Below are 14,023 nucleotides of genomic sequence, written 5' to 3' on the forward strand. Positions count from 1 at the left end.
GACAAATTTAATACGTACCTAGTATGTGCTCTAGAAGTTTCAACTTCATCATCGGTCTGTTCAATAATGTTAAAATTTAATGGAGTGTTTGCCGATGAGTTTGGTGGCCGCTAGGGTTTCCTTACCGTCGGAGGTGGGGTTACCGCACCCTAGCGGGATTACCGCGCGGTAACCGTGGCAAACCGTATAAAATTTATCAAAAATTTAAATTATTTTTAAAATTTATTTAAATTTGTTGGGGTTACAGCGGTTTTATATTTATCGTACCTGGTGATAAGCGTGATAACTGTGCGATTACTGCCGGTTTTTTAAACCCTGGTGGCTGCTCGGTGGCTCCGGCCCTGTTTTGTTGGTTATGCATGTAACAACCTCCTAGGTGGAGAGAAAATGAGATGAGAAGAAGTTACAAAAGCGATGAAGTTAAGCAGCACCAACCCTTTCTGTTTGTTTTCTTCAGTTTCATCAGTTACTATAGCAATTCGACAATCTTCAGGCTAGATGCGATTCAGGGAGAGGCGAGCGAGAGATTTCTTGACAATTTATAATAAACTAAATGCAGAGATGCACTGCATTTCGAACAGTGCAACACCCTTATATTACATAAATATCATAGGCATTGATGATCACTGCTTGCTCGTCGATCATAGGCATATGCTTGTTTGACTAAAAGCAAATTGCGTTTTTTTTCTTTAAAAAAAAAGGACTAAGAGCGAATTGCGTCTTTTATTAGTTGGGTCAAGGACTCAAGAAGACATGGACGGTGCAACACATTATTATGATTTTTATATAAGCTTTATACTAATCCTACAACTCAAATCACCCCCAAGATGGATCAGATCATCCTACCACCCAAGATGTCAGCAAAGATGGGAACACGTGACCAACTAATCATCCTAATAATGAGGGTAAATAATATTATAACCATCAAGCTATCACATGAAGTACGTATCCGTTAAACCTTGCAACACACTGCAGACACGTATAATCTAAATGTAGCTACATTCCAAAGCGTGCAACACTCTAACATAACAACCATGGACATTCGAAACGTGCAGAGATCTTTCGGCTAGCTCCACAAGGTGGTGAGCTAGCCGACCTGAGTTCGAAGTCTTACCCTTTTTATTTATTTGATATTAGGTTATTCCCTAATATTCGCGTCATGTGTCTAATCCGCACCCTGAAACCGGCAAATTCATGTGCCATTTGATGAAGATAGATCATAATATCGCATGGCAAGACGATCAAATTAAATTCGCCATAATGAGTCAATAGGTTGCCAAGAAATATCATCCTAAACGGCTCATATGAACTTCCTGATCAAATTGAAGCAAGGTTTGGTAGCTAGGTAGTACCAAAGACTTGCATGAGTGAGTAAGCAGAAAGTTGCATATATGGAGAGTGTGGCGAGGGCAGGAGGCAGTGGATGGTTTGTCGCCTCTGCAAAGTGCAAGAGAAAGCTAGAGTATATATAAAGACTGATGATCGGTCGTGTTTGGAAGATTAGCTAGCGCCATCCCCAAGAAAGCGTCCACTGCCTTTTTCCTTGCTGCGGTCCTTGTCGTCTAACGGTAGCCTCCTCCAACGCACGGTGGTTACTGGTTGGAGTCAATTGGGCTGGGTGTGTTGCATGCTTTCTTTCCCAACTTTACTCTCCTTTTCTTTTCTACGCGCGCACGCTTTCCAAACAACTAAGCGATACTTTCACTATCCCAATTGCAAAATGTTGAGTCATATTATGAGTAAAATCTTATCCTAAATTGCAACATTTTGGATGAAGTGATATATATATTTTTTAAAAAATATATCTTTAGGAAAGTTGTTTTAAAATATTATATTGATATATTTTAAGGTTTTTTAAGCTAATACTTAATCAATCATGCACTAATCTGTCGCTCTGTTTTATGTGCTAGGCGAAGGAAAGGTTCTATATACCCATATTTCCAAATGCAGCCTTAGGCCCCCTTTGATTCAAAGGAAATTCATAGGAATCTTAGAGGATTTCATTCCTATAGGAATTTTTCCTATATAGCCCTTTGAATCAAAGGAATGGATCTTATGGAATCCTATGAAATTCCTATGGATTGCCTAATGCTATGCAAGTTTTGGAGGAATTCTAACATGAGGTAAAACCTCTTGGAAATTTTCCTTCGAGTCTTTATCTCTCGTCTAATTCCTGTGTTTTTCCTGCGGTCCAATCAAACGACCATTCCTGTGTTTTTCCTGTGTTTTGCAATCCTCTATTTTACACTTACATTCCTATCAAAATCCCGCGTTTTTCCTATTCCTATGTTTTCTCATTCCTGCGATTCAAAGAGGCTCTTAGTGTTTTTACACAATGAGATCTGATAAACCGGCCGGTTCCAAAAACAGGGTTGTAACCGGAGTCCTCTTCTTCTTCTTTTTAATTGATGATAGAGTTTAAGATATGTTTGGAGTATTTTAATTTATGTCGTAATTAAACTGTTTGCAAACAAAATAAATTAATCGTTGGTAAACAAAATAAATGGTTGCTTACAACGAGGAAATTATATGCATTAATCGTTGGTAGCTGAAAGACAGACAGCTTGGATGGTGAATTTTTAAGTCATTCTAAAATGTTCAATTTCATCCTCCAAACTTAAAACTTGTATTGTCCTACCATAAAGGTCTTCTTGTTGGAAATAATCTCAAAGGATATGCACTTCCAAACAGTTTTCTGGAAAACTTAGTTAAAGAATCAAGGGAAGAGCCAAATATAAATATTTGAGTTGTAAAACCAAGGGAGTTCATACTAGTCTGAACAAAACAAACTTTTCTAGCGAAGTTAGGTTCCTCATAGTAAAACCTGTTTACATTTCAAGTCCTAAACTTCATTACTGATACTTATATTTATAGTTAATTATTTTTCTAGTGTTAGAGAATATATCCGTAGACGTCTATATTGTTTTACCCTGGAACGCTGTTTTACACAGCCCAGTTCCCTGAAACCCTCTGGACCTTGGTGGTTAGCCTGTGGCTGTCCGGATGATGCCTTGTGCCATGAAAAAATGGAGCACTGTGGCATCACTATTATGACCCCATCACTCCATCAGTACTAACATGCACTTTATACGGCTAATGTTTGGATCAAAGCTAACAATTCGGTGACCCTCACTTCGTCACCGATGCAAGAAAACATCCTTTTCCTCGCCAATGAATCATGGCAGAAGAAGAGCACCACATTTCCAAAGTACTTTTTCCAACAGACATACATATACATGATGCAAATCTAAAGTTCTAAACTAGACTCTTAAAAGAGAATGTTGGATTCAAGCCAAGAGCTGTACATTCATGTCTTTCCTTCCTCCTGCAAGGCTCTTGCAGGAGCCTCTCTTTTCTTTTTTTGTTTTTACCCCCAATCAGAATTGCCTGCAAGTTCATCAAAACTACTAGTTTTTGTTTCGTTGATGGCGATGCTTCATGGTGGCTGATTACCTGATTGCGAACCCTGGGCAGTTTTCATCGTTTTCGCGATGACGAGTAGTAGTCCTTGGTGATTTGACAATATCATGCTGACCGCGTTTTCGCTGCTAATAGATTCAATGTAACAGATCATGGTTCAGCTGACAACCTCAAGTATATCCCTGAATGTTACTTGACTCTGGCTGATCACCTCCCTTCGGGGTGTAATGGCGGTTACACCCTTGAGTAATCTGATCACCTCACTGCACCCATCCACATAGTACTTCGCTTTGCTAGCCTTCTGGCCAACAGAGCAGGCAAAGACATCTGGAGCAGTAGGAAACACAGAACGTGAGACGGCTTCATTGATGCTCTCAAACATGTCCTCGTCCGATCGATCGTTACCAATGCACATCAGAAAATCCGGTGCGTTTTCGTTGTTGATTACCGTCCGAATGACTGTGTCCACAGCAATCCCCTTGCTAACACCCTGTAAGAGTGAATGAATGAATGATGTATTTGTTCAGGTACTGCAAGTCTCAACAAGCATGTGCAAGATAAAATATGTCAAATGGTTGCGGGAAAAGAAATCTGAGCGATACAAACCTGGGGCTTAACTTCTACGATTTGATGACCACGTTTAACCACAACAGGTTCATTTGCCAGCACCCTCTCAAGATGACTCACTAGCTCCTTCGCCTGGCATGAACCGAAGTCATGATCTGCATCCTGATAATGCCAAACTAGCCCACTCTCCTTTGTCTCTATGGCAGACCCATCGGTTGTTTCCTTGTATACTTCCATGATAGGCTCGGCGATGTTCTTCCATTCACAATCTTGAGCTGAGGAGCTTGTTTCCCATTCACCTTCTTTGTTCCACCTGTAAGAACAAGCACAGTTTATCAGTCAACATGTGTTCGGGCTTCTGAATACTGGGAAAATTACATAATGGTGTATATATATGAAAAAAAATACTATGATCTTAAGCACCTGATAAAATAGCCATGTTCAGCTGCAATACCAAGCTTATCACATGAAGCAAACCACTCACTTAGGGTAGTACGATCTCTTCCGCTGACTATGAACACACAGTTCTTTGGATCATTGCACAAGCTTGTAAGGATAGAAATGACTTCTGCACTTGGAACTTTGTTGACTGATGACTGGGGGACAAGGGTGCCATCATAATCCATAAATATCAGCCTTCTATTAGTCTTCTTATAAGAAGAAGCAAAGTGTTCCAAAGATAGCCTTCTAAATCCAGGAGAAAGAGCAATGACTCTAAAATTCAAACCAAACCCAGTGGTCCAACACCTTCGGCTATAGTGATCCTTGCACGCTCTATCTAGATCTTGGGAAAAACTGCGCGCCCAGTAAGCAACGTCATGAGTTTTGACGTAGCGATAATGCTTATCATGACGCAATTTCCTCTCCGATTGAGTCAAATCCATTGCTTTATATAATGCATCAGCTACATCTTCAATACTCCAAGGATTTACCCTGAAAGCACCACTAAGTGATGGGGAGCAACCAACAAACTCAGACACAATTAGTGTGCTTGTGTGATGTGAGCTCTTATCAACACCTCTGAGCTTATCAATCTCCTCATTTCCCTGCCTGCAGACAGTATACTCATATGGTATCAAGTTCATCCCATCCCTCACAGCATTTACAATACAGCAATCAGATGCAGCATAGTATGCAATCTTCTCATAAGAAGGTATGGGGTAGTCGATAAGGATGACAGGCTTGTACTCAGCAGAACCATACTTAATGTTTATCCTTTCAGCTACAGAGACGGCTTCATTTATTGCTTCCTCCACATCTTTTCCAGTGCTTCTTGCAGGATTTATAATCTGCACAAGGACAACCTTCCCTCTTAGCTTTGGAGTTCTCTCCAAAAGAAATTCCAAGCCAAGCAATTTTAGACTGATCCCTTTGAAGATATCCATATCATCTACACCCAACATCACCATCTTACCCTTATATCTTTGCTCAATTTCTTGAACCTTGCTAATTGTGGCAGGCAGCCTCAACACAGACTCAAGACGACCAACATGTACACCCACAGCAAGGATCTTGAGGCTCACCGTACGGCCAAAGTACTCTATACCGATGTGACCACGTTTTGACTCGTAATTAAGGCCTAACAATCTGCTGCAACATGAAAGGAAGTGGCGGGCATAGTCAAATGTTTGAAAGCCAATGAGATCAGCATTCAGAAGAGACTTCAAAATTTCATCTCTTACTGGCAGTGTCCTATAGATTTCAGAGGAGGGAAATGGACTGTGAAGGAAGAAACCAATTTTGATGCGATGAAGCTTTTTTCTTAAAAAGGTTGGGAGAAGCATGAGGTGATAATCATGAACCCACACACAGTCATCATCTGAATTGATGGCCTCCATAACTTTGTCACCAAATATTTTGTTTGCCCGAACATAGGCTTGAAATAGAGAGCGGTCAAAGAGCTCGCCTTTGTCGAGGCAAATAGGAAGCATATAATGGAAAAGTGGCCATAATTGTTGTTTACAGAATCCATGATAGAACTGCTGCTGGAGGTCAGCTGGGAGGAAAGTAGGTATGCATTTGTATTCTCTGAAAAGTTTCTGTGAAAGTTGATCTTGCTCACCAGGATCAACTTCAGCGTTCAAGCTACCCACATAAACAACTTCGCTCTCCATTGGAAATCCATCTTTAAGTTGAACAAGAAGTTGATTGTCATCCATTGAGAAGGACCACTGTCCAGTAGCTTCATCTTTGGTACAGTTTAGTGGAAGAAAGTTGGAGACGATTATTTTCCTTACACAGCAAGATGCAGGACCAACTGAATCATCAGCATTACTTGTATCCCAATCAGGATTAGATGTGATGCTTGGGGAAGTCACAAAACGAGGAAGCGATCTAAATGGTTGCTGAAAGTCAAACACATCTTCACCACTCATATCTAGAAGATTTGTATATGACTTTGAAACCATGATTCCACAACCTTTTGCAACAAAGAAAACATCAAAGAATACATTTTAGTCCTTTGAAATAAATACATGTTCTAGCAGGGGCATTAAATTACAAAAATATTATGATGAAGCCATAGTTATTTTATCGAACGCAGAAACACTAGTAAGCTCATTTCTATGTAAATTATTTGGTTAACTAAAATATTAATTATATATCACAAAACTATGACACGTGATATAGACTATCAAAACAGAGACCAAAAAAGAATTCCTTTTTAAAAACAAGCCTCAATATGGTGGATCCTAATTACAACAAAGCTGGAACCATTGAGTGTTACAAGGCAAACATAACCATAAAAGCTTCTTAAGATGTATTTTTAAGTCGAATTTTGGATTTTGAAGGATAAAAAATCTATGTAGTATCCTTTCAAAAAAAAATCTATGTAGTATGTTAGAGCCTAGAGCACACTGCCAGTTGTGCAGGTCAATTTATCTAAGTTGAAAAACTAACTTTATACATAACTGCTATCCATTCTCAATAGTTGCATGGAAGCTCACAAAACTGCCTAGTCAATTTTCAGGGAATTTATGTTTGAACACCAAAATAAAATTAGTTCCCACAAGAGAGCACATGGAACAAAATTCTCCACTGGATGTATAGGTGATAAAGAATAAAGAGACTGCTAATCACAATTTACTTATTGTGTCAAATGGCTTATTTGCTCCAGGGGAAAAGATGTGCCGACATGTAAACTGTTCTTTCACTGTAAATGGAAACATCTCATTTTTTTTTTCATGACAATGAGCTCTCCAAAGATCCAAAATGAAGCACATCTACTTCTTGTTTAGGACCACAAATATCCACTCCAAACATCATTTAAGAACATTGAACCACACTCTCCTACCAAAATAACACAAAAGTACGAATTCAAGGACCACCACCTTCCATTAGCATGACACAAACAACATGCAATCTAATCATTTCCCCTTCTAAGTTCTAGCCAATCATAAATATAGGCATATAACTATAGTATAATGTTACCTTTGATACCAAAATGTATCTACCAGTGTTACCTGGCATACAGAACTTGCAATTAAGTCAATGGAACCAGCTTATAGAAACTTCAATACCTACCCAGTGAAATCTATCCTAAAACATATTAGCATAGACCAAAGACGAGCAACGTGACCAAAGGAAACTTAATCTATCCAAATTGCATCCATCCTACAGCGGAAATACTGTCCTGAATGCAACTGGCATTATCATTAACTTGATCAGTGTTTGTCCAAAAGTCCATTCTATTTGCATGCTCCATTACAGTCTCTCACAGGACAACAACTATGCCTGATATACTATTGACTGAGTTCAATAAAGCTTCCATTATCTAAAAAATAAAAAAAAATACTACCATTCGGTGTGGCTGTGAGCTGTATCCTGAGAGCACACCTAACTGGACCAAGGTCATACCACAAGAAGGTACTACTTGAATTATTGAATTCAATGTGCCATGAATTATATCCGGGAAATTAAATTGTCCCGGAGACAACATCACCTGCCTACTTCCCTAAAATTGCCCATAATTGTGAGACCACAAGCAAAAACTCAATCGTCACCATATCACACATCAGTCAGATGAGAAGAACTACTCTTATAACTTCATGCTCTTGATATGATATGAACTTTAAGGGCTACCCAGAGATGTTGTCCCAGAACTACCTATATCATCTCACCTTGAATAATTTCTTTTGGAATGAGTCTACCATCCAGATCATTTCTTGGGGTTAAATAACAAGGGTGATATAAATCACAAACAGTTCATACCACTACATGGCAATAGCATGACGGCTAAAAGATTTGTGCTACCTTTTTTCCCCCTCTTGCAGTTAAGATAACTGCCAATTGCTACACGTAAATGCAAATGATAAGCACTAAGTGCACTCAGGTAAAAAAAAAAAAGCAGTAGCAAAAAAGAAAAAAAAAAGAAGCCCCCTTTTCAGTGCACACCAACATTTCATCCCCCAACCCAACGCCTAAAACCACATCAATTCCCCTGCAGGCAAAACTAATGGCGTAAAAGAACAAAAAAAAAATCGGCGAAGAACATAAAATCGATCAAAACTAAAACCCCAAAGGACCAAGATCGTTCCTTTCCTCCACTAATCCCCATCTCGACACCCAAAAAAAACACCCTTTTTTTTTCCAAACAAGGCGAAAACCAAGTCAAGAGCAGAAACGGAGGGGGATCAATAAGGAGAGCGACCGATTCTCACCTCCACCGCGGCAGATAGATTCAGCGCATCCAGATGAGATGGCGGCGTTTCTTGGCTGCTTCTTCTGCTTCCTTCCTCGAGATTTTCTTTGCCTCCTGCTTCTGCTTCTGCTCCCACCCACCACCACCACTATCAGCAGCAACAGCAGCAGCAGCCAAACCTCGAATCGAGTAGAGGAAGTAGGAGAAGAAGAGACAGCAAGAACACAGACAAATGTGGTGGAGTTGAGAGAGAGAGAGAGAGAGAGAGGAGAAGAAATGTTTGTAAGACTCGTGGATTCGGAGGTTTTTTTTTTTTCTTTTCCTTTTGATGGATTGCAACGGGGATGGAGAATGACGATTTTGCCCCTGTGGTATTGCTAATCCACGTGCCTGCCACTTCAGATAAAGGTTGCTCACTTTTTTTCTAATTCTTTTTATTTTCTCTCCCGATAAGTATATGAATAATACTTAGTACTAATCGATTGATCAATGTATTTTCTGGGCCTTGTATGGATCTGAAAGGCTAGCCCTTCGAAATCTTTGCTATTTAGTAGTGTTATTTCTAGATTACTGATAAAACCCATTTCATAATCTCTAAGCTAATTTACGAGACGAATCTAATGAGCTTAATTAATCTATGGTTTGCTACAATGATGCTACAGTAATCATCCGCTAAATATGAATTAATATATCTAGTTAGATTCATCTTACAAATTAGCCCAGAGGTTATGTAATAGGTTTTATCAGTAATCTACGTTTAATACTATTAAATAACAAGATTTTGGATGGCTAATTACTAGCCCTCTCGAACCCTGGTTTCATAGGTGCACAATTTATTTCGCGCGTCCGCACATACAGCTTATTTTTCTTAAGAAACCGAATACATACACCATTATAAACAGGTTTGAAAATTGTTAGGTTTTTTTATGTATCTATAAGTAGTATCTAAATGTTCGTGTTTTGCTACGAATAAAAAATATATTATAATAAATAAAATATGTTTTTCAGGAAATGAGTTACTTAGCATTTGATTTGATTTTTAATACGGAAAATTTTAAGTGGTAATTTGTAAAAATATAACAGAAATAAATGGGATGACAGGATGACAGATTCACTGTGAGCAACCATAGTATAGATGTGTTTCCATAAAAAAAAATAGTAGTATAGATGAGTGTGCATTTAGATACTACTTATAGATACATTTAGATACATATGTTTTATAGACATACTTCCTCCGTTTAACAATATATGGTTTTTTAACATTACCCACATACATATAAATATTAATAAATCTAAACACATACATATGGCTAGATTCATTAACATCTAAATGAATGTGGACAATGCTAGAAAATCTTATGAAACGGAGGAAGTATGTTTTACTGTGACACATATGTTTTATTGTGTTTTGAAAAAAGATGTGATGGTGTAATTACTCTCAAAATTTTACAAGTCAACATTAAGCTTAGAACTTAAAACTATAGGTGGTTATTTTGATATGATCAAAGCCCAGCTTACGTTAGAAATGATCTCAGTTCTAAGTTAAAAATATCCTTTTTATATCTTATTTTTTTTGTTTGTAGTCTACGCGCGGACTTGACCTTGAATCCCGTCGTCGTTTCTGTGAATATTTTTATACTATAGCGTTGTATCCAATTTCGAAGTTTACGCGCGGATTTGGCAACGGAGCAGGTCACCGTTTATGTGATAGGACGATTTGATCTAAAAAAATGTAGAATGATCGAGTTCATGATAGGTTCACCCCATCCTAACTGATGTAGACCATTAATCTATTAATCCTTTGATTATCTTGGGTGGTCAACTCGAGACATTTTGTCATTTAGAGTTAGCAGGTCTAAGCATAAAGTCTGGATATGATTGAGCTATCTGACCACTCCATCCGTATAAATTTACGATAGTTTCTCTTTAAAAAAATATATCTTTAACTAGAAGTTGGATTTTTTTTTTCGAATTCTACATAGACTTATTCTCTTTATTCCCTATGAGCTTTTATAAAATAAATATTTTTTCCGGTTATAAATATATGATACATAGAACATAATTTGGTCAAAATTTTAAAATCATCTGTATGTCATAAACTTATTAGATTTTATAAACTTAGGTTGTGTTTAGTTCCACACTAAAATTAAAAGTTTAACTAAAATTAAAAGTTTGAAGAAAAAAGCTGGAAGTTTATGTGTGTAGTAAAGTTTCGATGTAATAGAAAAGTTGAAAATTTGAAGGAAAAATTATGAACTAAACTCGGCCTCGGCCTTATTCTAATATCGAATTGATGGTCAAACCTTTAAATGATTGACTAAATATTAATATTTATGACCAAAGCAAGGGTGACATTTCTCCATTTCTGTAAACATAGTTTTCTAAAAACTTAATTAGTCGTTTGGTTATATTTTCATTCACTTAATTCAACCTCCATCACAAATAAAATCTTTTGGATTTCGTGCATATATATGGGATAAGAAGAAACGACATAAAAAGGCGATCATTTTCAGGTGAAGGCTAATGTTGTCTACTGTGCTGGTCTTAGGTCTAAAGACATGGGATACGTGGCGATTTAGCTGTCATGTATCTCAAGAATAACTTATCTTATCCTTAGTTAGCAAAGATGGTTATCTACTTGGACACTACAACCGGGGCAATTAGATCGATTCAGCACGTAACAGCGACATGTATCTTTTCTAATCTTTCTTTTGCAGAATGTTCAGACCAATTAGGCCACTGCCCCCATCTCTGTAATTACTACTTCTGTGTGATTTGTTCATACTAGATGACACATACATGCTTGTGTTTAACTATCTGATGATTAAGAATATGCTAACTGAATAAACCCTGAATCCATGGATCACACGGTTTGTGCCTTCTGAACCAGGAGACGTCATTTTCCATTGATTTTACAGTGAACTGAAACCACAAGGGGTCTCAAGAGCACAATTTCTTGTGTGCTTCTTACTATCCTTTAATTATTGAAATGCACAAGACAAGAAAGTTCTCCTTTCGTTTATTAATTGTGATGTAGTAGTTTTAATTAACATCGATGGATGAGAAGTTTAGTATATATATACTATCCTAGCTTCTTACGCCATGACCGTTAGGGATGTAAGTGGGTAAGTGGGTAGTCCCACTACCTGCATAAAAACTCGCTTGCTAGTTTATTTCTCACATAATAGTACAAAATTTAGAAGAAAAAATAGGCTAGAAGTGATATAAGCGGGCTAAAAAAACCCGTTTGCCCGTTCCACTTGCATCCGTAATGACCGTTTGAAAGATAATTTTTGTTCTCTTAAGCTGGACCTAAACTTTGAAAAAAAATATGCAGTGGAGTGGTATTACCTCTAGCTTGGAATTTCTATGAAATTTCTAGAGATTAATTGATGTGCTTCATTCATAACATATTGCAAAAAGGTGTCAATTCACATGAGAGATAACATATTGAATTTCTGTTTCTTTCTGAAAATAAGACGGATTAGATTTCTACAATAACTTCAGATTTTGATTTGTTATCTCCGAGTAAGTTCGGTTCTTTTCTTCAGTTTCAAATCACAACTTACCCGTTTTCCGTTACACACTTTTCAATGTTTTTTTAAAAAACTTTTTAATAATAGTTTTTTTTCAAAAAAAATAAATAAACTTATTTTAAAATTTATAATAAATAATATTTAATTATTCATGTGCAAATAATTTATATTATTTTGCGTACCATAAAAAGCTAAGTCAAGTTCTAAGAAGGATGTACCTTTTTTTTAAGTAGCATTGTTCAAAGAGGATTTTGCACGGCTAAAAACCGGAGCTAGTCGTTGACATCAAGAAACAGCAGCGCACATCAGAAAATCGTTAAAAAGAGCTGCAGGTTTCAGGCTAGCTTTCTCATGCGATGATTAATTAGAAATTAACATCTGCTCATTACATCGTAACATAAATATCTCGGTGCATGACGGCGCGCGTTCAGTGAAAAAAAGTTAAAAAGTTCTTGACTTCCTGTGATGAAGCTACAATGACAGCTTGTGTTTTACCCTGCTTTTAATATAAGCAGCAAGCCATATATATCTCTTTATCCAAACGAGAATTGAAGAAAACAATGACAGCTTGCCATAGTTTAATCCATTTTGTGATCAACGCAACAGAGCAAAAAGGCATCATAGATACAGCCTATCTGCATATCTTCAGATTTTGATTTGTTATCTCCGATGTTGACATTCTCTCTTGGTTTTGAGTAGGCAATCTTTGGCTTGGTCGTCAGGTAATTTAATTATAAGTGTAGTAGTGTATTATAGGCATTATCTTTTCGCTCATGTTTATACTTATCAACCAAATTTTAAATTTTTAACCTTATTTTAAAGATGATTTTGGGTTTTTTCATCAAAATTCTTTTTTCAGCCTTTACTTTCAGATCACTAAGAACACGTGTATAAAAGTTTTATTCACAAATTACTTTTCGTTTACAAATATACCACCAAACGATGGTGTCCATACATATCTCCATGTAAAGAACTACTCCCTCCTGTGTTTTTTTGGCAGAAGATAGTATTAAATTTTCGACATACATATTTAACCATTATTTAAATTTATATGAGTTTATGATTTATTTTATCATTAAAAAACTTTAAGCATGACTTATATTTATGCATATTTACACTATTTTTTTAATAAAATACATAATCAGACGTTACGTCAAAAGTTAACAACGCCATGTACTTCGTAGTATAATTTAATTAGCTATCAACATACCTGTAAAACTAATTAACTTGTCATTATAAAAAACTAATTTAATTGTGAAAATATCAAATAACAGCTGCATATATCTGTCAAATAAAAATAATAATTTAATTGTTTGATAAAAGAGCTGGCCTATAAATATTTACTCCATCTCCTCCAAAATAAATTGATTCCTTACCTAAATCAATAAAGCTCTCTATTTCCTAAAAAACTTATTTGATTCATAATGAAAAAGGCAAAGAAAGAAATCAAAATGCTCCCCAAATAATAGTATGTGAGGCAGAAGCTATTGAAGTGATGAATCTTCTCGATTATGAAGCTGAGGTTAGAAGAGTACCGAAAACTAAGGGTGTGTTAGTTCGTGTGCCAAAATTTATTTGAAGTATACGGACACACATTTGAAGTATTAAACATAGACCAGTAACAAAACAAATTACAGATTCCGCCTGTAAACTGCGAGACGAATCTATTAAGCCTAATTAATCCGTCATTAGCAAATATTTACTGTAGCACCACATTATCAAATCATGGCGTAATTAGGCTCCAAAGATTCGTCTCGCGATTTACATGCAAACTGTGCAATTGTTTTTTTTTCACATTTAATGCTACATGCATGTGTCCAAATATTTGATCTGATAGAAAAGTTGAAAGTTTGAATGTAAA

The 14,023-nt window shown here is 36.7% G+C and overlaps 1 protein-coding gene across 1 annotated transcript; it reads right to left on the reverse strand.

Moving 5' to 3' along the window:
- Nucleotides 1–3,067: 3,067 nt before the first annotated feature.
- On the reverse strand, nucleotides 3,068–8,925 carry LOC4346917 (probable alpha,alpha-trehalose-phosphate synthase [UDP-forming] 10). The gene is made up of 4 exons (XM_015756411.3): nucleotides 8,646–8,925; nucleotides 4,411–6,406; nucleotides 4,027–4,300; nucleotides 3,068–3,910 (listed from the first exon to the last, which is right to left on the reverse strand). Exons 2-4 carry the CDS (start codon nucleotides 6,393–6,395, stop codon nucleotides 3,578–3,580), a joined length of 2,592 nt encoding a protein of 863 aa, XP_015611897.1. The 5' UTR covers nucleotides 6,396–6,406; nucleotides 8,646–8,925; the 3' UTR covers nucleotides 3,068–3,577.
- Nucleotides 8,926–14,023: the final 5,098 nt, after the last annotated feature.

This window comes from Oryza sativa, chromosome 9, assembly GCF_034140825.1.
Source record: "Oryza sativa Japonica Group chromosome 9, ASM3414082v1".
Classification (NCBI taxonomy): Eukaryota; Viridiplantae; Streptophyta; class Magnoliopsida; order Poales; family Poaceae; genus Oryza; species Oryza sativa.